At 42.7% G+C, this 26,093-nt stretch overlaps 2 protein-coding genes across 4 annotated transcripts in view; both read right to left on the reverse strand.

Annotated features, from left to right (window-relative positions):
* Nucleotides 1-7,182: 7,182 nt before the first annotated feature.
* On the reverse strand, nt 7,183-11,918 carry Tcf24 (transcription factor 24). Its single transcript, XM_075974641.1, has 3 exons — nt 11,736-11,918; nt 11,141-11,559; nt 7,183-7,383 (listed from the first exon to the last, which is right to left on the reverse strand). Exons 2-3 carry the CDS (start codon nt 11,525-11,527, stop codon nt 7,270-7,272), a joined length of 501 nt encoding a protein of 166 aa, XP_075830756.1. The 5' UTR covers nt 11,528-11,559; nt 11,736-11,918; the 3' UTR covers nt 7,183-7,269.
* A 633-nt stretch (nt 11,919-12,551) lies between these two features.
* Ppp1r42 (protein phosphatase 1 regulatory subunit 42) overlaps nt 12,552-26,093 on the reverse strand; it is a 35,668-nt gene continuing 22,126 nt past the window's right edge. For 2 of the 3 annotated variants that reach the window (XM_075974642.1, XM_075974643.1), the window contains exons 7-9: nt 25,416-25,547; nt 21,483-21,642; nt 12,552-12,841 (exon numbers count right to left, since the gene is read on the reverse strand). In XM_075974642.1, the coding sequence (XP_075830757.1) occupies nt 12,712-12,841; nt 21,483-21,642; nt 25,416-25,547 (422 nt within the window). In that variant the 3' untranslated portion in view covers nt 12,552-12,711. The remainder of the gene's footprint in view (nt 12,842-21,482; nt 21,643-25,415; nt 25,548-26,093) is intronic. The other variant, XM_075974644.1, reaches the window with a different exon arrangement.

The following is a 26,093-nucleotide window of genomic DNA, read 5'->3' on the forward strand; positions in this document are numbered from 1 at the left end:
CCTCCGACTCCAAGCAAACTTTACTTGTCAAAACACAAGTATCAATCAAAATATCACCCCACACTTGTTTTGTAGACCAGGCTGGCTACGCACTCAGAGATTCACCTGCTTCTGCCTCTCAAGTGCTGGGACCAAAGGCATGGACTACCCCACCCAGCTTGAAGTTTGCGTTTTTTCAAGGTAGGCCATGACTGCATATTCTAGGAGGAATCTGTCCTTAAAGGCCTTCAGTTAAGAGGAAGGTAGATGAACTAGATAGTTAGAGATAATGCAATTAGAAGTCAGCTCTCCCCTCCACAGCAAACTCCAAAGCTGTCCACACACAGGTATTCTTCTAGGTCCTTTTCTAGAACCAGTTTTGTCTTTCCCTCCTTCAGGGATCCAGAGTGATGGCTCCAGCCACTGCAAGGCATTGCCCAATGCTGCAGGATGAAGAAGACCCTAATCCAAGCAAGATCTGCATCCCTCGTGGCTACAGGTCTGGCTGGGGAGGTTAAGGGAAGAGAAAGACCATTGTTTACTGAGCAAGTCTGTGTTGGGGTAAGGTGTGTCCATTACCCTCCTCACCTACCCTAGACTTTGGGTGGATGAAGGAGAGGAGCATGTGTCGCTGGATGGTACCGCTTTCTGGATCTCTCAGGCTAGGTGTGGCCTGAAGCCATTACCTTTGGAGTCTTATTTTAATCTGCCTCATGTGTTTCCCCACCAAATGCAAGCACACCTGTAGCCTGACTGGCAGGAGCTCCCCACCATTTGCTTTCCCTTGGCACTCCTGTCCCTGATGTTGTCTGTGGATTTTCACTTAGCTGTTATCTGATGTCATGTGACTCCAGCACCCGGTTTACAGCAGCGAAGTTACAAATGTGCAGACTGGAAATAATCTTTGCCAGTTTAAAAATTTTAACTTCATTAATTTTTTGGTTTCCCATGATTTGTTGACTTGTCTACATAGAAAATTCAGATGTCTTATTTTTATTTTATATATTTTTATATATAAGCATATATTTTATTTATGAAATATATAGCTTATATATTTTTAAAAATTAAACCGAGTGATTTGGGCATTTATTGGAAAACTAAAATGTTTGAAACTGGCTTCCATGGAGTTCTCACTGTTTGCAATGGGCCCTGTGTCCTATGGCCGGACACAAGGAGGGAAGTGGGATGGTTCATCTCCAGAACATACGTGGTCCCCAGAGGGCAGATGTGTGTGTGAATCACGTCCATATGCACAGGAAATGATTATTGACATGATCCCTAAGCATAATACTCGAGATTATTCTCCAGCTTGTAAAATGTTATGGCATAACTTATTATGAAGCATCCGAGTGACCGATGTGTCTTTCGGTGAACTGGTTTCTCTGATGAGTTGAAACCAAGACTGTGTAAACATAGAAAGGGAAACCCATCTGGATTTATGTAGTCAGGCACGGATGTTCCCAACCGCACCGCCTTGCCAGCTGTGTGGTGCACACAGCCTGCAGGGAGCAAATCTATGGGATTTGAGAATTATACAGTCTTTTTTAGTAAAACAGCCACACATAAGACCACCAGCTATCACTGACACAAGTACACAGTCATTTCTTGGAGGTATACAATTTTATAATATTCCTCTCGAGTTCTTTTAAAAATTTTGGAACCTTAGTCGTTTGGTATTTTTTAAGTTACAGGAACAAAGAAAAAAATAAAAACTGCAAAGTGTGCTGCTTCAAGAAAAGACCACAACATTATAGCGCTAGTGTGGCTGTTGTCTGCAAGGCCTGTTGGAAACCCTCCAGCAATGACTTTAAGAAAACAAGAACTATTACCAGATTAGAGCAGAATCGACTGTTTCAAATAAAGTGTATGGTTGATATAATTTGGGATAACACATAGAAAAGCACATTTTGACAAAGCCACCTCCCCAGACAGCTAATATATAGTTTTGGATCAGAAGCAATCCGACGGATAATTTTTTGCCCGCTATGATGAGCAACAAGACAGTTGTAGAGACAAGCAGCAAACAGCACGTCGTATCGGGATGACAAATCTGATCCTCCAGTTGGTGAGGGATTCACGTGGCCACTGCAGAACAATTTTACCTGCGACCGTTCCTCAGATAGGCTCCAAGAGGCACAGAAGCCTACGGGAAAAAAGATTAAGTAACTTATGACCTGAATTGTCTGCTCGGCTCCCTAAAATTGATCTAATGCCTGAATACTTTCTTTTTAAATGAAAATAAATGGTTCCTCTCATGAATATATAATGAGGCCTTCGAGAAAAAGAAATTGAATACTTTAAACTAAGAAACAAATTCAACTAAAATAATTAGCTGTGCATTTCAATTGGAAGTTATTTTTGCAGTTTTTTTATTTTTTGTTTTGTGTTCTTTTTCAGCTTTGTCTTTGGTTTGTTCGTTTGTTTTGAGACTGTTTTGTGTGTGTGTGTGTGTGTGTGTGTGTGTGTGTGTGTGTGTGTGTGTGTATGTATGTAACAGCTCTGGCTGTCCTGGAACTTGTTCTGTACACCAGGCTGGCCTCGAATTCACAGAGATCCTCCTGCCTCTGTCTCCCCAAGTGCTGGGATTAAAGGCATGCGCCACCACATCTGGCTCCCTTATAGTTTCTTTTAAGCTTTTTTCAACTATCCATGAACCAATAAGAAAGTCACTGTTCAAGTTAACACTAGCTCCAGATTGCTATATTTAGGTTTTGCTTTGTAAAGTTTTTTTTTTGCTTTATAAAAAAACCACACAGCCATTCTTTGCTATCAAGCACTGTGAACAAGAGAATAGTCTCTTTCCTTGACACGAGTGAGCTGAGGCGCAACTGAACTTTCTGCTTCATTCCTTTCTATCGCTGTTTTAAACAAGTGTGCGCAGATATTGTCCTATTTTGAATGTGAACTCTCCTGCATTGGCTCTTAAGGGAGGTTGTGGATGCAGGACTTAGCTGGCCTTTGAGGGTGGGTCTTGAAGGTTTTAGATATAACCTGGCTGCAACCAGGCTGTGCTTTCTGCTCCTTGTTTGCAGCCTGGATGTGAAAAGCTGCCTCAAGTTCCAGCCCCCATGACCAGGAACCAGGTCAGTCACACGCATTCCCTATGACCGTGGACCAATAGAAACGCTCTCACTCTTACGTGCTCCTGTCAGACAGTCGGTGACGAGATGAGAATGTTAAGGGGCACATATACGTTTTAATGTAGCTTTATTGGTGATTAGTTCATATACAACGAACTCTAATGCACATACTTTTTATGGTCAGAAAAAAAATAAAAATAGTTCTATTGTTGAAAAAAAAAACTAGTTGTCTTTCTGAAATGGCATTTTTCTGCCTCCAAATTATCATCATAACGAAATTTTAAATTGGGAATTCCAGTGGGAAGGCTGCATGAAGTGAAAGACTTTAACTGAGGATTTTTTTGTGTGTGCAGATTATGGGGTAACACTTGACCCAAATATATCAGTCCTTGTCTTATGCATCGCTTTGAGGCTATCATGGTGAAGACATGAACACTGAAGAACTGTCTATCCTCAGGAAGATTCCTCACATACCATGTTCAAGTTATACAAAGACAAGTGCAAATTTAACAGACTAATTTTCAAATTTTATCTTAATAATGCTCATTATTCTGCATCATGAATTAAAGCAGCCTGCCCTTTTGAACTTCTGGTTAAAAAGATTGAACTTCTTTGAGATTTTCTAATCTTCCTAAAGCTGTTAGTACATTGAACATTTTGATAAAGCTTTATGATATACACTTTTTGGACATGAACACATTTATAAACAGGTAAATGGAAATTGTAACATGAATTCTATTAATTTTAATAATAGAAACTTGGAATCAGCTATTAAGAGGTGAAAGTTAAAGGATCAGAGAAGCAGAGTGGCCAGCCACGGGAGAGTTCTTACATTTACCAATGCTCAGATCAAATGGGCGCTCCTGTCCCTCCGAATCCTCACATTGCATCCTCAGACTGAATCCTCAGACTGCCTCCTCAGACAGCATCCTCAGACTGCCCTGATCTCCTGTTTCTTCCCCCTTATACTCCTCTCTCCACCTAGCCATATCACTCCTGTCTCCACCTCCCTAGTGCTGGAAGTAAATGCATGTGATCCTAAGTGCTGGGACCACCTTTGTGTGAGCTCTGTTTCTCTTTCAGAGAGATTCAATGTTGTATAGCCCAGGGTGGTCTTGAACTCACAGAGATCCATCTGCCTCTGTCTCCCAAATGCTGGGATTAAAGGTTTGTGCCACCACTGCCTGGCCACTACAACTAACCAGTGGCTTAGCTCTGCACTCTGATCTTCAGGCAAGCTTTGTTATAGCATAAATAAAATATCACTACAGGAAACGAGTTACGACATCAACGACAAGGTTCTATTTAATAGGATGATTTCGAGAAGTAATAATTTGCACTTTTTTTTTTTTGGATTTTTGAGACAAGGTTTCTCCGTAGCTATTTTTGGTTCCTGTCCTGGAACTAGCTCTTGTAGACCAGGCTGACCTCGAACTCACAGAGATCCGCCTGCCTCTGCACTTTTTTTTTTTTTTTGAGGCAGCGTGACAGCTCTAGCTATCCTAGAACTAGCTCTGGCTGGAGAGCAGGCTGGGCAAGGGGCGTCATGATAGGAGGACGAATAGTAACAGTGTGTCATGGCAGGAGGCAGAACAGCCACAGTGGGTCAACCACACCTACCTTCTGCTGCAAAGAGTTAAAATTATGAAGACAGCCGAGGCTTGAGAGGATGAGCCCAGCTGCAGACCACAGGGAGTACCGACACGGGAGGGGTAGGAGCATTGTGAGCTGGGAGGCCATGAGAGAAAGACCACACTACCCAGTTTGTTCTAAGCCACTCTTGCTGTGAAGACAATAAACCACGAGGTTATAATTCACTACAAACAAAAAGAAATTCTAATTCCATTCCTTATGATAAAAACTATGCTTCCACCTTCTATACCAATAAAGTGACCGTAAATGACCAAGTCAAAATCATATTTTACCTTTTTTCCTTAATGTTAAGTGAGTGGGTGAATGTAGTCACAAAACTTAGGTGCACGAACCATTGTGTTACACACTAACGTGCAGAAAGCAAAACGACGTGTAGACATCCAAAGGGAAATAGTCTCACTAAAATAAATAAAACATACAAGCTATTGGATAAAACCAACGTGGGCACACACTGAATCATCTGCAGCAGGCTTGGCTGTCATGTGATTTTAGCTTCACTGCTGCAGGCTACAGCAGAACTGAGCTGAAAATAATTGGGATTTGACTGTTATAGAAGTTCAGCCAAGTTCACTAATATGTCTCTTTCCTTGCCAATCTCAAACTGAGTTCAGCAACTTTAAAACTGGGTTCTCAAGAAACGAATGACTTCACAGATGGAAGGGGTGTCATAAAGCAAGAAGGGGTGAAGAGGACATGTTGGCAAAGGATGAGGTGGATGTCTCAGAGTTATAGTCCACTCTTGGGGTTCAGTATATTTCCCCAAACACATGTACTACTCATGGCTCTGGCCGTATGGGAGTTCTCAGAGATTTTTCCAACTTTCTAAAAGCTGTTAGCATATCTAAAAACTTAATTAATATTATACAAACCTATAATGTAAGTCAGTCACATTTCTTAGGTTTTAGAACATTCGTAATGACAAGAAGTAAAAACTAACATCGTCAAGAGCAGGGCTCTGCTAACTTTTTCATGGGGTGGTTTCATGTTATTACACTCGTTTGCTTTGTTTGTTGTGTAGGGTGTACACCATCATGTGACAGTTAGAGGACAACATTCGAAGTCAGTTTTCTCCACTGTGTAGGCTGTGGAGACGTGGAGACTGATCTCATGACGTCAGGCTTGGAGATGAGCACTTTTACCTGCTAAGCCAACCCAAGCTGATTTTCCGGTAGTCTCTTGCTGAACACAGAAATCTCGGTACAGTCAGACAGACACTCTCCGAGCCTGTGGTGGTGTGTGGTGCTGGTTCATATGGAGACAGACTCAAGCCTGGGTTTAGCTGTGTCCTTAGCTTCTCTCACGATATAGTCGCTGGCAGAACTCCCGAATCAGTGCTGAGAACGCTACTTCTTGGAAGGCTACATCTGAGCCCGCCTAACTCTCCAGGATGGCAAAGAAGATAGAAAGGGTGACGAACCCCACACCCAGGAACACCTGAAACCCTGTTCATATTGGCATGTATGACTACTGCCTTTCACGATTGGTAATACAAGTCAGGTCTTAATATTGACCAACCACTTGAAAGATGGTCACACCCTGTATGGTCACATCCTGTTTCATAAAGAAAACCATTTCTAATATTCCATATACATTTTAAAAAGATTTTATTTATTTATTATGTATATAGAGTTCTGCCTGCACGTATGCCTGCAGGCCAGAAGAGGGCACCAGATCTCATTACAGATGGTTGTGAGCCACCATGAGGTTACTGGGAATTGAACTCAGAATCTCTGGAAGAGCAGCCAGTGCTCTTAACCTCTGAGCCATCTCTCCAGTCCCCATATATATTTCATATTGGGAAAAAAATAACCACATACAGAAGTTACTGCAACAACCTTTAAACACACACACATACACACACACACACACACACACGCATGCAGGCAGGCACACACACACACATACACACACACACACACACACACATACACACACACGCACGCACGCATGCAGGCACACACACACGCACACAGCTCAAGAGGATAAGGATCTTATATACTCTAACTGAAATGGCCAACTCAAAGCACACACTGGCTTTCACAAAAAATTAAATACTAATATAAACACATTTTATTTATTTATTTATTTATTTTGAGACAGGGTTTCACTGTGTAGCCCTGGCTGGCCTCAAACTTTTTATATAGAGAAGCCTGGCCTCAAACTCAGAGATCCACTTGCCTCTGCATCCTGGAGTCCTGGGATTATAGACACACAACACCACGTATCTTATTTCTTAAAACTAGAAGGGCTGTATTCCCATCAGTTTTTACAGAAAATGTGAGCATTCTTTGGGTGTACTATATGCCTTTGTGTGGCTTTCATTTTTCCTAATAGCTTCTCTCTACTATGCAGCAGTAACAAATGACTAAATAAGCTATATATATATTTATATAGGGCTGATTATTCCATTCCACATTTATTTAGTTTGACATTCAACTACAGGTTTTAATGTAAACTTCAAAAACAGTATTTGTTATGTCCAATGTAATAAATACATAATTATTCCAGTCTTTAAAAACAACAGCAACCACTTCTACCAGAGCCCCCAGGAGACAGCCTATGGCTGTGAGGCCATTGGCATGTTGCTCTGATTCGCCTTTTCTCCAGAGTCAGAATGCTTCAGAAACTGACCAGTAGCGCCGATATACAATCTTGATCGCATGGGCCACTTCTGAAAAAAGAGTAAGAATCTGAAATTTAGTCTTTAGACATACAACATAGGTATATAATATCTAAACTTTAAAACACAGTAATGTTAGTGAGGCACTACTTAGCTGGTAAGGATGCTAATTACAAAGTCTGGGACAAGATGAAGACTGTTTAGCAATAGTAGCGACACAAGCAAAGAAGGCTTTGATATAACTGTATAAGTAATACACGCGTGTTTGAGAACTGCAGGAAGTTAAGGAGAACAAATATTGCTGATGTAGAAAGTCTACCACTATTTTAATTCCAAGGTAAGCCTAAAACAAAATTAAGTTTAAAACATTAGTTCTAAAGAAGCAGCGCTCAGTTATATACAAAGTAAACATTCAAGAAAGGTATTAACCAGAAAGGACTAGGCGGCCCCGGGCAGCAATGGCCCCCGGGCAGCAATGGCCCCGGGCAGCAATGGCCCCGGGCAGCAATGGCCCCCGGGCAGCAATGGCCCCGGGCAGCAATGGCCCCCGGGCAGCAATGGCCCCCGGGCAGCTTCGCAAAGCAGCCCATTTTCTTTAGTTTGGGTTTCCTGCCTCGTGGTGGGTGACTATAGGTGGTGGTAATGCACTTTATATCTTCTAACACGCACGAGGCAATGTCTACAAAGATGGATGTGAGATTATTCTGATTTGGACATCACATAATACACACACTCTGAAGCCCAGCACTGTATCTCACAAATATGTGAAATTTTCACACGCCAGATGAAAATAAGAATGACGGTAGGTGGCTGTGTGATATTCTCAGGAAAGTCACTTTTCTGTGGCCGCCAAGAAAGTTCTATTTCAATTTCTCCAGCTGTGATTAGCGAATACAGTCCTGAACGGTTTCTCTCTACTAAGGTATATTTATTTTATTTTCTGCTTGCTTTAAATCGCATGTGTTACAAGTCCATAGGCTTGCATATGAAGTAATATACATCAGCATGGCATCTTCATCTGCAAGCATATGTTACTATATTTTCTTCTATATTCTAAAGTACACTTGAAATTGTGTCGTTTTGTTTAAACTTTGAAAAATTGAGCAATTAACCAGAACTGAACCTGAAATTGAAGACCTTTAAAAATGCCCTTATTCTAATTAAATGAACCCAAACAACAAGACCCCACAGTTTTCAAATTCTTGCTCATCGTTATTATGGACAATGGATTCCCACGGGACCTGGCAATTAGCAGATCTTCTGTGCGTTTTCCCCTGAGTTAAAGGTCTGGAATACACACACTCCTGATCTGGAGAATTGTCCCTCTGGGCCCCTAGTGCCGACTGAAATGCCTAATTTTCCAAGCGGATAAAAGTGGGTTTAAGTCATGCTGCAAAAGTCCTTTTTTTATTTATTTACTTTTATTGTATATGCACTGGTGTTGTGCCTGCAGGTATGTCTGTGAAAGTGTGTATCTTTTGAAGTTACAGTGTTGAGTTGCATATGGGTGCTGGGATTCAAACCTGGGTTTGAAGAACAGTCAGTGCCCTTAACCACTGAGCCATTTCTCCAGCCCAGAGCTCGAGTTCTTAAAACTGTCTTCCAGTTTAACGCACAGAACCCAGAGCCTTGCAAATGCTAACCACGAGTTCCACCCCAACCATGCCTTGATACTCTTAAGTCTCTAATCATTTTAACATGTCCATAACATTGGTAAAAAGGATTGATGATTCAAAGCAACAGACAGGACTATCTGTTTAAATATCTCTAATAATTTCTGAGTACTTAGTGCTCAGTGATTTCAGAACACCCACTCAGGGTTATATATGATAGTTTATAGTGAGGCTTTACTTAACCTGAATTTAAAAATGCTCAGAATATTTTATTACCTTCATATTAAGGACAGACTTAATGTTTAAAAATTTCTACAGTGTCCCTAAAATAGAGGCAGGCAATCTTCAACTAAGTATGTAAAATTTCTGTCTTCTGAAACTCCACAGCTTGTGGTTTAGACTGTTTTTCTTAATAAATATAATATTCTTCTTTATAGTAATATACTGCAATTTATATTTTCTAGCTCTATATTGTATTCATTTAGGGCAGGGATTCAGTCTGTCTTACAGTTGTATTCTCTGTCCTAGAGCAGAGATTTCTACATAGTATTAAACCAAATGTTTGATATTAAAACACACTCGTTCCCTGTTAACTATCATCAATTTCATTTTTACGAGATAATCTTTGGCCTTCTAGAATTTTCTCTGGGTTTAGAAATTTAGATATTATGGACATTGTCTTTTAAGATCGGACATCAAATCAGATTGGTTTTCCGGAAACAGTTGTGTCTCCAGAAACGTTTGGCACATGGGTCAGGTATGAGGCTCGCTCTGCCCCTTTCCAGCACGGACCTCTCTAGCGTTTCCCATTCAAGAAAACCGCGGGGGACACTGGGGAGAAATACTTGACCTCTTTCTAAATTTTATCAACTGCAAGGGAGGCATTGGATTTCTCCTTCTGGCCTTGAGTCTTAGTGTCTAAATAAACTTTGTCGAATACATGGCAAACATCAAGTCAAAGAAATCTATTAGTGGGATATTTGAATAGCGTTAGTCTAAAATGATAGTAATACAACATTCTTAATTGTAATGGGCGACTTTTCAGCTAGTATGCTATAAAATGTAGGGACAGAATGGGTTCCATCGTTACAAACATTTCACTTTTTCCCACGTACTGTTTGAACTGCTTTCTCTACCGCCGCGTCAACAGCGTTTTCACAGAGAGTTTTCTTAAAATGCAGTCCGTGATTTAAGTACAAATAATGTTAGAGAATGGGTTTTATTCAGTTCAACAAAATGTAACTCCTCATTTTTGTTACTCAATAATTTATTCCTCATTTTTGTTACTCAACAATTTATTCCTCATTTTTGTTACTCAACAATTTATTCAATGCTTAGATGCTTAAGATTACATTCCAATATAGTGTATTTGTGCTCATTTTCAGAACAGTGGGACAGAAATGTGAACATTTGAACTCAGCGAACACAGAGATTCGTCATTTAGAAGTGAAAGGCGGACCAAAGGAAGGTTCAAAATAAAATCCAGAAAAGATGATGTAAAAGCTGCCACACTCATGACCTACTCATGGAGATGTAACAAAATCGTGCAAAATGGTTTCTCTTGGCTAATTTGAATATAGACCAATTCACTCAACATACATGCCAATCTAATATGACAGTTACATGAAACATTACCGGGGTTTTCTAACATTGTTGATAGCTGTCTAGTCTATTTAACTGTGATTGAAATTTTACTCTATGGGAATGTAGAATGGTCTCATTTGTTTATTTTATTATTATTTTGTTACTGATTTTGACAATTTTTTGGGTTTGTTTGCTTGGTTTTGTCTTTTTTTTTTTTACAATTACTTAGGGGCAAAGAATTAATTTCACTATTCCATTTAATTCATGAAGCCTTTGGAATAGTTCAAGAAAAAGACAATAGGAATGTAATATGGAAGTTAAGACACTTGACTCTTGAACTTAGATGTTACCAGTAGTTAGTATGAATAACAGCTTCCCCATCTGAGAGAAAATCTTTAAGAGGTTGGAGAGATCCAGGAGCCCAGCTAGGATCAAACGCCCCAGTTTCCTGATTACAAACTGTCATGAACCAGCCTAGTGTATTGGGGACCTTGTCACCATCGCCTGCGGGCCCAGGTGTTTCTGCCTGAAGGGGAGGAGTGCCAGCTCCGTGGCATCTGTTTCCGCGGTGACAGGGTAGCTCCCGGGGTTCCACCCCGGGTGTTGCCTACCTTAACTGGGTGCAGGTAGCCATCGCCTCGCAAGGCGCCTAGTCTGGGGTCTCCCGGAACCTCGCTGTCGTCCTGCAGGCTGCGGGTGAGGTGGGCGATGTAGGTGGTGGCCAGCAGCAGCACGTCCAACTTGGACAGCTTGGTGTCGGGCGGCACCGACGGCAGTGTGCGCTGCAGCTCCAGGAAGGCATGCCGCAGGGTCTGCACGCGGCTGCGCTCCCGAGCGGCGTTCGCGGCTGCAGGTCGGCCACCCCCGGAGCGCGCGACGACCCCGCCGGAGCCTGTCTGCCCTGCGCCGGTCCGTCCCGGGCTCGAGTCGCGGGCCGCGGCGGCCGATGGGGCGGGCTCGGCACTGCGTGGGCTGCTGGCGGGACGACCACGCTCCATAGCGGCTCCGGCTCCGGTTCCCGCGGCGAGCACTGCAAGGGAGCAAGGACGGCCGTGAGACCCGGCGTCGCAGGCTCGCCCTCGAGTCCCCAGTGCCGGGCGGCTGCTGAAGGCGCACAGGGCTCAGCCTCCGGTCCCCGCAGAGACATCCCGCCCGCCCGCCCGCCCGCCCACGCGGGGAAATGGTGCTGCGGGGCCCCCGCCTCACCTCGGACTTGCCTCCGCACCTTTCCCCGCCGCGGCCGTGCAGAGCTCTGCTGAGCAGTGCTAGGCGACCAGGGACGTCGAGCAGGTCACTCCATCCCCGTCCAGCCTCTGCTGCCGCCTTTTATGTCGGTTCCCAAAGCCAGCAAGTGGGAGACTAGCACAGTCACGTCGGCCCGAGACGCGCGCCCACCCGAGCCCCTAGGCTAGGGGCGACAGAGTCGCGGAGCCGCCCCCTCGGCGGACAGACTCGTCAATCAAACCGCTTGGGGGTGGGACGGACACCTGGCCCCGCCCCTCCGACCGGGAAGCGGGACCCCTCGGTTCAGTTCAGCTTGGCTTTCCCCTCGAGGAGCGTCTCCGCCCGCTGTTTATGCAGTAGAACCCTTCCTCGGGACACCGTGACCCAGAGACCCCGCCATCGCCCCCTTGCTGTCTTCGCACCTGCGCTCACCGACTCAGACCGATCTGGGAGAAACCTGGGTCCCCGCGTCTGGGTCCCAGCTCTGCAGCCCGCACCGGCCTTTGCGGCGATCCCAGCTGCAGCCCAGTCAGACAGGCTCTAAGCCGGGGGCTCAGAATATCAGCTATAAACTGTCTTAGAGGACACTGCTCCCTTGAATATTCTTGAATATTTTCCAGCAGATGTCTGACTTTTCACGTCGGGATTACCAAACTGCACTACTTACACTGCGATGAACCAGACGTGTTGAACTGGTTCGTGAACTAGGGTGATTCTTAGGCAGTAGCTTTAGAAAGCACGCCCAGATTCCCTTGATTCAAGGACTCGTATGGAATAAGAAACCACACCGTATTTCCTGGTAAATTTTATTTAACAACTAATAAAGTAAATAGATCCCGGAATTCACACACGGAAAGTCTCGGATTCAATAAAGAAACAAATCAAACAGGAAGGTATACACCGAGATAACCGCTCTACAAACCCTCACGCCACGCTGTTGCCTAGTTCTAGGACGAAATCAAATCACGCCAGGCTGAACTGACTCCTTTTCCTCACACAAATGTTCCTTTACTTTTGGGTTTCGGAGGTGAGGTTCGTGGATATCGCTTTTTGTTACCAAGCTTTCAGACTCCTTCAAGGACATATTCCTGTATTTTCAAACAAAAACAATATGCGCCAGTGTTTAATTGACATATAATTGACTTGATAGGAAAAAAAGAAGACGACAGACATAGAACCCAGGACACACTAACCATTGGTAAAAGTTCATAGCTAGTCAGGGTTTAAAAGAAAGCAGAAACAGGACATTTCCTGCTTTGAGAACTACATGGAAATAAAGAGGCCGGTTGTGACCATGCAGAAGTGCCCTAAGCTTCCGAAGTTTGGCCTTACATCTCAAGGTCTCTGTCTAGCCTGGTTCGTTGCTTTCCTGCTGCCCTTGTGTGCCCTAGACAGCTGTGGGACAAAGGGCTGATGTCACAGACCGGACCGCCTAGCCTAGCCGTTTGGTCCCATCTACGCTACTGTAGGCAGTCCAAATTCCCGAAAGAAACTAGTATTTTCAGTCGCTTTAAATATAGGTAAGCCTAAATCTCCACTATCACATAACAAGTAAGCAATGGGAGCCAAATGGCCCTTTTCATTTATTGAGTACTCTTTAGTATCTTCTTCTCACTTCGCCTTTACAAAAACTGAGGATTTTATAGTTTGGAGGATAAGGGTTCTCAGGGATTGGGCAACACGTCCAGTACCATACCTAGTAGATGGCTAAGGCGTGGGTCAAACCAAGTAGATTGTCCCTAACGTTTATGGTCTTTGCCATACTATTGAGTGTTTGCATGTTGCAAAACAGTTTGGTGCCTATTATTAAGATGCATATTTTAGATTGATTGACACCTTATCAGCAGTCCAAATATATGTTCATAGTATTTTTTTCTCTGAAGTTCTTAGTTGTCTAGTTTTCCAAAAGAACGCAGCAGATATTCATTGAGTGTGGTGTAAGTCTTAGAATTATATTTTAGTCTTTTAAATATGCCAAGTTGTAATGTTAAGGTTGTCTTTATAAAATGTCAAATGGAAAAACGAAAGCATATTTAACAAGTGGTGCTGGCATAACTGGATATCAACATGTAGAAGAATGAAAATAGACCATATCTATCACCATGCACAAAACTCACGTCCAAATGGATCAAAGACCTCAACATAAAGCCAGCCACACTGAACCTTATAGAAGAGAAAGTGGGAAGTTCACTTGAATACATCAACACAGAGAACTCCTTCCTAAATATAACCCCAGCAGTACAGACACTGAGAGAAACAATTAATAAATGGGACCTCCAGAAACTGAAAAGCTTCTGTAAAGCAAAGGACACGGCCAACAAAACAGAACAACAGCCTACAGATCGGATAAGATCTTCACTAACCCCACATCAGACAAAGGCCTGATCTCCAAAATATACAAAAAAAAACTCAAGAAATTGGACACCAAAAGAACACATAATCCAATAAAAAAAATGGAGTACAGACCTAAACAGAGAACTCTCAACAGAGGAATCTAAAATGGCTGAAAGACACTTAAGGAAATGCTCAACATCCTTAGTCATCAGAGAAATGCAAATCAAAACAACTCTGAGATTCCATCTTACACCTGAAAGAGTGACCAAGATCAAAAACACTGATGGCAACTTATGCTGGAGAGGTTGTGGGGAAAAGGGAAAACTTCAGCATTGCTGGTGGGAATGCAAACTGGTACAGACCCTTTGGATGTCAGTGTGGCGATTTCTCAGAAAATTAGGAAACAACCTTCCTCAAGACCCAGTAATACCACTTTTGGGTATATATCCAAAGGATACTCAATTGTGCCACAAGGGTATGTGTTCGACTATGTTCATAGTAGCTTTGTTTGTCATAGCCAGAACTTGGAAACAACCTAAATGCCCCTCGACCAAAGAATAGATAAGAAAAATGTGGTACATTTACACAATAGAGTACTACACAGCAGGAAAAAAGACATCTTGAATTTTGCAGGAAAATGGATGGAGCTAAAAAACATTTTGAGTGAGGTAACCCAGACACAGAAAGACAATTACTACATGGACTTACTCATAGGTGGTTTTTAAACATAAAGCAAAGAAAACCATCCTACAAACCACAATCCCAGAGAACTTAGACAACAATGAGGACACTAAGAGAGACTCACATAGATCTAATCTATATGGGAAGGAGAAAGTAGAAAAAGACAGATCTCCTGAGTAAATTGGGAGCATGGGGACCTTGGGGGAGGCTGAAGGGGGAGGGGAGAGGCAGGGAGGGGAGCAGAGAAAAACGTAGAGCTCAATATATATAATAAAAGCTAAAAAGTACAGGGCTGGAGAGATGGCTCAGAGGTTAAGAGCACTGACTGCTCTTCCAGAGGTCCTGAGTTCAATTCCCAGCAACCACATGGTGGCTCACAACCATCTATAATGAGATCTGTTGCCTTCTTCTGGCCTGCAACCATACATGCAAGCAGAACACTGTATATGTAATAAATAAATAAATCTTTTAAAAAAAGTACATATCACATAGTAGAGAATAAAATGTTTAAACATTTTATACTATACATATATTTTGTATCTATTAAATAAGTTAATTCCAACTATTTCTCTTATTATTTAAGGAATAACTTTTAGCTCATCTGGTGGTTTAATCCCAGGAGGCAGGCAGGCAGGCAGATCTGTGAGTTTGAGACCAGCCTGATCTACATTTCAAGTTCCAGGTCAGCCAGAGCTTTACAGAGGGATCTTTATCCTTTAAGTGTATAGTTCAGCAATCCTGGGGAGATGTATACAGTACTATAACTGCCATCAGAATAAGGACACAGGACGCCCCAATATCTGCAGCAATTCCCTTTTCTTAGTCGACACTCTCTCCCGTTAGTTCCTGGCAAGCCCTGATCCATTTTCTGTCATCATGGATCCCCTTCTGCCAGAATATCACACAAATAGAAGCACATAGTAGGTCTTTTCTAAAGTCTAGCTACTCTCACCAATATATTTGAAACCCATTCATGTTGAGTGGTTCACTCTCTCTCATTGCTGAGTAGAATTTTTAGTAGGAGTGTGTGTGTGTGTGTGTGTACATATATATATACATATACATAGATACATTTGTCTTAAATATTTAATGATTACAAATAGACCATTCTAAACACCCAGGTACAGTTTCTCTTGAGTACAGATTTTCATTTCACTAGGAAAATGTAACTTTACAATGCAGCAAATGATTGTGCTAAGGGCCTCCTGATTTTGCATCCCAATTTTTAATGTATGAGTTCTAGCAGTTCCATATCTAATCGGTATTTAGAGACTATTTTTATTTCTTTTTATTTATTTGTTCATTTTTCAAAACTGTTTCTCTGTAACAGTCTCAGGTGTTCTGGAACTTTGTAGACCAGGCTGGCCTCGAACTCACAGAGATCCACCTGCCTCTGCCTCCCAAATGCTGGGATTAAAGGCGTGCGCCAGCACCTGACTTGTTTTAATTTCTTATCCATTCTGATACGTTATTTTTCTTTGTGCGTGTGAGGCAGGGTGTGTGTTGATGTTTGGTGTCTCAGATAAGATTTCTCACTGAGCCTTGGCCTCATCAATTGGGCTAGGTTGGCAGGCTCCACCCCTCGCGCCCCCTAGCGGTGCAGTGTTGGGGAGCAGGCCTGTGCTGCTGTAGCTGGACTTCTGTGGGTGCTGGAGATCTGCACTCGGGCCCTGCTGGTACGGTAGGTATGCACTTTGCTGACTGAGCCGTCCCGTCTCTCCACTCGCTCTAATGTGTTATTGCAAATACAAAGACTGAGCCAATATTTACTTAAATCTAGATTTTACAACCTAGAGCTCTTGCTTGCCAGACATTCTCATTTCACAAGTCCATGCATCCCTGCCCCAATTGCTCTTGCCCTGAGTGACTGCAGGTGCCTTTAACTGCGCAGGGAGGCGCTTGTCCATTCATTTGAGTCACCGCCTCACCTGTCTGCCTTCCTGTTCCTTCCTAGACCCGGGACTATCAACAGAGTCCTTGAGAGCTTGGCTATTTGAGTCAGAGTATTCTTTTATTAAGAGTTCTAGTATTTAAAAATTGTTTGAGCAATGAAGGTTTAGATTTCAAAATAGAAGCCTTTTAAAATGGTAAGGAAGAGTTATGTTAAATTAGGTTTCTTTCTTTCTTTTTTCGTTTTTGATTTTTTTGAGACGGGGTTTCTCTGTAGCCTGTCCTGGAACTAGCTCTTGTAGACCAGGCTGGCCTCAAACTCACAGAGATCCGCCTGCCTCTGCCTTCCGAGTGCTGGGATTAAAGGTGTGCACCACCACCGCCCGGCTTAAATTAGGTTTCTATAACTTGGTTTATAGAGTAAGCTATTGGCAGTGCTGAAGCCAGAATTTCCGAATGCTAGCTTTGTCTGTTAGAACAGAAAATCTTTTGTTGCTGCCTCCTGGGGATGCATCCTGCTCTCTAGAGAATTCTTTGAGAACTACAAATCAAATGTTAACACTCTATCTCCACTACTGGACACACAATGTTTCTTTGCACATAAAATTAAATACACTGAAGGAAAGATGAACAAAACTAAAGGCATTTGGACTTTGTGAACGTGTTTAGGTGAACGCATCCTAGAGTTTTAGGACTAACACTATTCCTGCAGTTCTGAAAACTCTTTCTGAAGTGCATAAATCTGTTGTTACAACTGCTCAAAAATACCCTTCCCAGCCCTGAAAGCCAGACAGTTAAAAACTATTAGAATCTACTTTTAATTCAAAGGCTCTTAAATACCTTAAGCAGGTATTTCATAAATAGTTAGCCAAAACACAGGGGGCATATTCCTGTGAATTACAAGTCCCTGGGATGTGTGTCCCCTAAAGATGTCTGAAACCTAGCATAGCCTAACCCACCTGAAAAGGTATTTGTACATTAATAAAATGCATGCATGTTTCTACGGTTATCGGCATAGTACCCGTTAGCCTTCTTCATGGTACAGTGGTGCACAGAGTTCTCGGCGGAGCTTAGGAGCAGCATACATGGATTTAATGTCTATTTTTAAATCACCAGGGTTCAAGCTCCCCCTCGCATGTTTGAAAAGGGAGGAAACATCTGTCAGAAGCGCTTACCGTGACAAATACGGAGGAAAGCAATAATGTGTACCGCTCCCGTTTATTTAATACCATACGTTATTTTTAATTGAACAGTAAAGGCATTTGTTCGGAATCGGCCTTTAAATAAAGAATAGTGTAGACCTAATCTTTAATTAAAGTGCACTTTGATAGCATCAAGTTCAGTTTGAGGGTCACAACAACGTCCATACGTCTGCCTTCTCTCTCCCTGCAGGGAAAGCAGGCTTGTGTAAATATACACACGTAGACAGCATGCATTTATAAGAGACAGGGAAAACATTCCCGTCTTCGGACACATGTTGCTTCGCCATGCTCCGCTTTGCATACAGGAACAACTCCCAGGGTGCAGAGCCCTCGAGGAGTGGGCACAGATTGTTGCTTTTGGAACCTGTACTGTTCCCTACCTCTCTGCAGGCGCCTTACCTTGAACATTAAATATAGCTTGTAAAAATATGTTAGGGACGCCGGCTCATTCTCACCTTTAAAATAGTTAAAGGAAAGGGTTGCTTGGATAGATTTTCTTAGAACTGAAAATCTGATCTTTGTGTTTGTGTTCAGACGGATTTGTTTGCTCTGTGTGTGTGTGTGTATGTGTGTGTGTGTGTGTGTGTGTGTGTGTGCTCGAGCTAGGTAAACACATCATGCTAGGCAAACATGCTCTACCATTGAGCCCACACTCCCGGCCTAATTATTATTTTCCAGGGAAGATGTTTTTAGAAATTTTTTTGCATTCTTTCTTTTCTTTTTAATGATTTATTTATTTTTATTATATGTGCATTAATGTTTTGCCTACACATATGTCTTGCAAGGGTGTCAGATCCCCTGGAACTGGAGTCACGGACAGTTGTGAGCTGCCATGTGGGTGCTGGGAATTGAACCTGGGTCCTTTGGAAGGAGACAATGCTCTTAGCCCTTGAGCCATCTCTCCAGCACCCAGGCCAAATGATTAACACTTTGTTTTTAGTATTTTACCAGTCTTCCAACTTTAACCTCACTGTCCTTTAGGGTTTTTGGTGGTGTTGTTGTTTTTTTTGTGTGTGTTTTTGACATTAACTTACTAAAGATTGCAGGGCTGCACTCATAGATGAAAGTGCTGGGCCAAGCGTTCACCTTCTGCCTTGTGTGTGTGGTATAGCTCAATTAAAATGAAAATTACATATATGAATCATGATATGGAAACAAAAATGGAAACTAGGTCATGAAGCAAATAAAAAGGTCCCCTCCCTAAATTACTAAAATTCAAGCAACAGGCATACCTAAAAAAAAAACAACCGTTTTATGATGCACTTTGAGGACATTTCATGATACAGTTGGTCACCTTTTATTAGAAAGAGATGTAACTAATATTACCATCCAATCAGACTTAAATCTTTGGAGCCACTGAGAGCAATACATGGCATGTTTTCAGAGAAAGCGCTACCTGAGGAAATAAGAAGAGTCTAAAAGGGAACATAACATTTTCCCCCACCGGATAAAACTGAAAATTCAATTGGACATGATCAGTTTCACAAGGTGGATGGAGCTCCCACAGGGCCCTTGTTCTGGGTTTAGGACAGTTATCTTCGCAGCAGAGAGGGAGCTGTCAGATGAAGGAACGCCTTTAGCCCTGGGGTCTTGGTTAGGAGAGTGAGAGGAGGCCATCACTCCCAATGACGTGGACTTTGCATGTGGATAAAGAACATGTGTGGTGTGCCACGGCTCACTACAGATCCAGTTCCTCCGTGTTAATGTATAAAATGCACCAACATTGTTTCTTGAGGCTGTGTATATTATCCCTGTTTGTTGTTTTATCCATCTTGTGGCATAGCGCCTGTCGTGGATGTTTGCACACTGTGTGAAGATATATTGCTGTGATTGGTTAATAAAGAGCTGAACAGCCAATGGCTAGGCAGGAGGTATAGGTGAGACTTCTGGGCAGAGACACAGGAAGAGGAGATGAATCTAGGCACATAGGAATCACCAGTCAGGGCAGAGAAGGCAGGATGGTCAGTATGGAGGTACAGAGAGATGAGGTGTTGAGCCCCCAAACTGATCGCAGATTAAAAATATGAGTTAAATTAAGTTACAAGAACTAGTTAGGAACAAACCTAAGCTAACTGTGCTTTCATAATTACTAACAAGTCTCCATGTCATTATTTGGGAGCTGGTAGGCAGGACAGAAAAAGGTGCGTTACAACCAACAGTACTTACGGAGGCCCTGCACCTAAGTCTGCATTGCAGGAGTCCTGAGCTGCCCTGTGGGGAGGCGTAGGACAGGGAGGGTTCCAGTACTGCTCACAGGGCTTCGTTGGTGAGCTTGGCTAGAGATTGTCGAGTCTAGAAGGGACTCCCATATGATTGGGGAGCAGCAAAACAAACACGGGGTTGGCCATAAGAGCAAAGGAGGGCTGTGCTGTGGCCTGATGTGACACTTGTCTTCTGTGACTGAGGCCCTTGGGTCATTCCAAGAGGGAAGGGAGACTGAACCAACCAATAAGCGGAAAACTAAAAATAAATGGGAAAAATGTTGAAATAGAATGTATATACAGGGAGTTTGGGATTTAGCTCAGTGGTAAAGCGTTTGCCTAGCAAGCACAAGGCCTTGGGTTCAGGAGGCAGAGGCAGGCGGATCTCTGTGAGTCCGAGACCAGCCTGGTCTACAGAGCTAGTTCCAGGACAGGCTCCAAAGCCACAGAGAAACCCTGTCTCGAAAAACCAAAAAAAAAAAAAAAAAAAAAAAAAGGCCCTGGGTTCAATCCTCAGCGCTGGAGCGGGGATTAAAAAAAGACAAAATAACAAAAAATATCAAAATATAGATTGTGTTAGTATTTCTTTGGCTAACGATGCCCATAGCACTGCCAACATACACAACAATTGTGGCAGACCTGGCTCCCCACCTGGTTTGTAAAATACGTGAGATTCGGATTGTCTAATTTGATTTTATTTTTTAAAGACAGGATCCTTTTTTTAGCTCAGGCTGGTCTTGAACTTGTGTAGCTGATGACAGCCTGGAACACCTAATCATCCTGTTTCAACCTCTGGCGTTCTGGGACTGTAGTCCTGCCTTATCATAGCCTGCTTCTTGTTTGAACTGTTCATGTTGTGTTGTTTGATGTATGGGAAGTATATATTTTAGAATAAATGAAGTTATTTCCCAGAATGGGGTAACTTTGTATAAAAACAATGCCATCTTTTTTTTTTAAACCCAAATAGCTGTTTTCTCACTAGGAGGTTCATAACAGACTTATTCAGAACTGAACTGAGTATAGAATCAAAGCTTGGAGTTCAGACTCAAACTTTTTCTCATGAACCCCTTAGGGGTGAACGAAACTTCTAGTATCTTCAGAGAGAGCAGGTTCAGAACGTGTGGCTCAGAGCAGAGGAAAGCGTTCTATCGACTCCTCTGGGCTCCTCTCTCTACCCCATCTGCCGCACCTTCATCACCTGGGGCCTCCCCTTCCCTGAGAAGAGCCTTTCCCCCTGCCTTTTTACCTCACTGCATGCATCAAGTCAACTCCCAGCTTTTCCAGAACCATTCCCCACCTGCGCAGTCAGATGACGACCAACACTGAAGTTGTGCCTGAGAACAGATGGCTGGGAGGACCCCTCTACATGGCTACCCCGTTCCCCTGAAAAAAGAAAGACCAAACATTTTGAAAGAACCTACCCCATGTCTTCAGTAATTTTAGTTTTATCTTCTTGGGAACATTCTGAAGATGGATTTGCACTTGCTAAGTATCTCTGTGCATCAGAGAAAAAGACTACCTTTGGTTTACCCACCTGCGGGTAATAAACAGGAACTATGTGATGTATTGTTTCAAAGTTACCTGTAGCATACAAAGAATTAAAAGCATCCTGCTTTGAAACTAATTACTAGATCATCAAATGACATATATTAGTATCTTAAATTATATGTTATAGAATGAAGTTAAACAAAGACAAATAAACCCACATTGAATCATTAACAAATTAATAATCAAAATAAAATACAGACTTTTATATAGAAAAACCATACAGAAAAGTTCAAAGATCTTATAAAGAAAATGGACATTTTAGCATTAACATAAACATCCACTGACTTAAATTTATTCTCAAAGTAACCTTTAGGCATGGATCGGTCATGTTGTTGGGACATGCTTATACTTTTACTTGAACAATTATCATTTCATATCACCTACGGTTTCCAGCGTGATGTCCCTTCTAGTGGGACGGCCTTGTTTACCCCTAATTCCGACTGCCGGGGTCTACACTGGGCAGATCACAAATGCCTCAAACTCCTGCTCCCAGTAACCTACACTCTTGTGGCCCCCATGGGCACCTGCACACACGTGTGTGCACACACACAAACATGAAAAAGAAATGGCTAGAGGACTAGAGAAGCACACATCTGTGACAATGCTTACAGGCACAATTAGACTCTCAGGCCTCCTAATGCGGGGTGGATCTGTGATCTGATAGCATTCTGGGGAGATGGTTAAAAAGTAGGAAGCAAGGCTTGAAGTAGGTCACTGGGGACATGTCCTGAGTGACTCTAACTTGCCCTGACTTCTTTCTTTGTTTCCTTTTCTTTGTTCCTGTCTAGAAGTGAAGAACCACGTCCAAAGACCACTCTACTGCCACAGTGCTTTGCCTGCGCACAATGCTGGGGCAGCCATGGGTGCAAATAGCCCTCTGCCATTATGAGCTGAAATAAATCCTCCCCTTTATGCTTAAACACACAATGAAGGAAGTAACTCACATGGTTCTTCGTCATCGCTAACACCTGCTGCTTTTGTTTTGTTTGAGACTAGGTTTTGTGTACCTGAGGCTGGACCTGAACTCCTGATACTCTTATCTTCTCTCCTAAGTGCTTTGATTACCATGCTGGATGTGTGTGTGCGCGCGCGTGTGTGTTTTACCTGCCCCTCCCCCCCAACTCACACATACATACATTTCTTTTTTTTTTGTTTTTCGAGACAGGGTTTCTCTGTAGCTTTTGGTTCCTGTCCTGGAACTAGCTCTTGTAGTCCAGGCTGGCCTCGAACTCACAGAGATCCGCCTGCCTCTGCCTCCCGAGTGCTGGGATTAAAGGCGTGCGCCACCACCGCCCGGCTACATACATTTCTTTAAATAACAGCTGTTCTGGCTGATGTGAAGACTCGCCGTCATGACTACTGAGTCAGTATCTTCATGGACCACTAACTTTATTATGCTGGCCATTTTTAATGTCTCTTCAGAAATGTCCACTCAGGTCCTTAGTTTATTTTGAAATCAGGTTGTTAATATTTCTTTGTTATTGAGTTGTAGGAGTTTCTTTGTCAAAATAACTCATGTTGTGGCTTCATTTGTGCAACTTGTGGTGCCTGTTGCTCTAGGTTTGTCTTTTCTTGGTTTCATACTGTTTTGACTACTAAATTTTGTAGTATATTTGAAGTCAGAAGCTATGGTGTCTCTAGCTTTCTTCTTCCTCAAGATTGATTTGGTTATCTGTGATCCTTGTGGCTTTCTATGAACTTAGAATGTTTTTCTTATTTTTGTAAAAGCTGCCATTGTGATCTTGACAGGGAGTGCATTAAATCTGTAGATCACATTGGGTCAGACAGATATTATAACTTTTAAAGTCTTAAGTTTGTTTCACAAACATGGAATGGCTTTTCATTTGTGTCCTGTTTAGTTTCTTTTATCATTGCTTTCCAATGTTCAGAATACAGGTATTTTACCTTCCCAGGTGGGTTTATCTCTGAGTACCTGACTCTTTGGATACTTTGGTAAATGGGGCAGTTTTCTAACCTCTATGTTAGATACTTTATTGTGGGTGTTTCATATAACCTTAACGAGTGCATTGTTAGTTTTAGACACACTAATTATAAAGAGATTAATTAGGGTTCCTTTGAGAAAATTAAATGATTAATTTCAAAGGTTGTAGGCTTTAAAGCACATTATAATGCCTATTATTTCACGAAATTTCATTGAAGAAGTTAAAATTCACTTAGTTGTCTGTGTATTACAAAAATATTTGAAATCTATGAAGACAAAATGAGTATTATTTTTAGCATAGGCCTAGTTTTGGGGTAAAGGCTGATGTTTAATCCCGTGTGTACTTCAATCTTAATAAGGGTTTTTGAGGTAATACTGAAAGCCATAAAATGCTGAAGTGTGTGTGCGCATGTGTGTGCACGTGTGTGTGCGTGTGTGTGCGTGTTTGTACGTGTGTGTGCATGTGTGTGCCCGTGTGTGCGCATGTGTGTGTGCGCGCGTGTGTGCGTGTTTGTACGTGTGTGTGCATGTATGTGTGTGACAAGAAACTGAAGCCAGAGCTCCACACACGGTGTCTACCACTGAGCTAGCATGCCCAGCCCTTCCTTATTTTGAGACAGGATAATTTGCCCAGGTCGGTCTCAAACTTGAAACCTTCCTGCCCTAGCCTTCTAGATATCTAGGAGTACCAGCGTTCACCAGTGCTACGCAGGGCAACAAGGTTACAATACAGCCAGGGGGAAGAACAACAGAAGTGTCTCCTGTGTGTCTCACAAGTCTCGGACCGTGAAAAGTGCGCATGGCCAGCACAGCGTCCGTCATTGACATACTGTCCCCTGACCAAGTCCCAGTTCTCCTGCATGGTTTTTCATAGCCCGTATTCAGGGGCGTGATACAGCAAGATCACCTCCATGCCTTTCCACTCCCATCCTCCTCACCTCAGCCTGTGCCCCGGTGTCCCCTCCCTGGGCCTAACAACCCTCCAGGATGCTTCTGTTCTTTTCATCCAAGCTGCCGAGAAGAGTGAGTTGTGGGCAAATGCTGCTGTGTGCGGAAGAGGCTTGCTCCACTGCAGACTCTGTGGGGTCAAGTCTAGTGGGCGTCCTAATCCGGCAAGGCAACTGTTACATTACTCTATATCTAGTTGTACGAGTTAGGCAAAGGCTAGTGTGTCCTTGCTAACGCAGCCATAGCATATTATAATCCAAACATTTAGGCTTTAGCATGTGTGCATAAGAGGACCAGCCACAGAGTGTAGGTCAAATACAGTTAACATTTTTAATTTTAATATTTATGTGTTTATCATTTTGATTTTTTTTGAGAGTCAGTTGCCTAGACTGTATTGGAATTCACTGTGTAACTCAGGCTGATCTTAAACTTATTGTGATCCTCCTGTCTCAGCTTTCTGAAGGCTGGGATTATGGGTGTGAGCAACTACGTGTGACGCATTTTAATTTTTTTATCCTAGTGACAAAAATTGATTATTTGCACTAATGTTAACTATATAGTGACATCGGTTTCACAATTTATACCTCTACTGTTTTCTCACTCATGCAACGGATATTACACACTTTGCTGGACCAGAAGGTCGGTCTCCCTGAACTCATGCTATGACCATGTATGTGGCTGACACAGGCACAGCCAATGTGAACCTAGTGCAGGGTTTGTTCCTACTGGTTACCATCTTCATTGCTGGCAAAAGTTCCTAGTAACTCCATGTACCTCTGTTGACAACTAGGTAGCTGAATACACTTCCAATGTCTAAAAGCACCACCGTAAAACCCTGAGCTCCACATCCCTCCTGTCTCCCGTATTTTTAGACACTCCCTCAGCTGGAGGTGGTGGGCAAGCGATGGGCACTTACTTATGTAGGAGTCGCTCCGATCCTCATTCTTACTGCTCCTTTTCTTGCTGACTTTCTTGGCATCTTTGGATGCTTTCCAATTCATTAGGAATTGTCTTTCCAGATTTTTTATTTCTTTTCCATCAAGAAATTCTGGAGAAGATATGAATGTTAAAAATACAGTACCGTCAGACGGTAGTGGCGCACACCTTTAGTTCCAGCACTGAGGAGGCTGAGACAGGCAGATCTCTGTGAGTTCAAGGTCAGCCTGGTCTACAAGAGCTAGTTCTGAGATATCCTGGGCTACACAGAGAAACCCTGTCTTGAAAAACAAAAAAATAAATGATATACAGTATGTATGTATAAATATTTAAATAAAAGTATATACTTCTGGCTTATAGTACATGTTACATTGTAAGCTAAAATAAAGTCCTTCTTAAAAATACCTTAGACATGCTAGCTAGCTAGCTAATCTTATCATTCCAAAAGTTGAGGCAGGACGATTACCATGGGTTTGAGGACAGCCTGGCTACTAGAATGAATTCTAGGCTAACCTGGGCTACAGAGGGAGAGCTTGTCTCAAACAACAAAAATAGCAGTGCCAGGAATGGGTTACATCTTGATTTGTTGCCAGAGAGGCACCATGGGAGCTCCCAAATGTCACAGGCTGCTGGTTGCTCTCCGTGAAGAGACGGTGGG

The sequence above is a fragment of the Microtus pennsylvanicus genome, chromosome 5, assembly GCF_037038515.1.
Source record: "Microtus pennsylvanicus isolate mMicPen1 chromosome 5, mMicPen1.hap1, whole genome shotgun sequence".
Lineage (NCBI taxonomy): Eukaryota > Metazoa > Chordata > Mammalia > Rodentia > Cricetidae > Microtus > Microtus pennsylvanicus.

What these genes read in the sequence shown, in the direction of transcription:
- Tcf24 (XM_075974641.1), bottom strand. Translation starts at nt 11,527, where the DNA reads ATGGAGCGTGGTCGTCCCGCCAGCAGCCCACGCAGTGCCGAGCCCGCC. An exon ending in GCTACCTGCACCCAGTTAAG is followed by an intron (nt 7,384 to 11,140) that starts GTAGGCAACACC and finishes CTCTTTTTTCAG; the next exon opens with AAGTGGCCCATGCGATCAAG.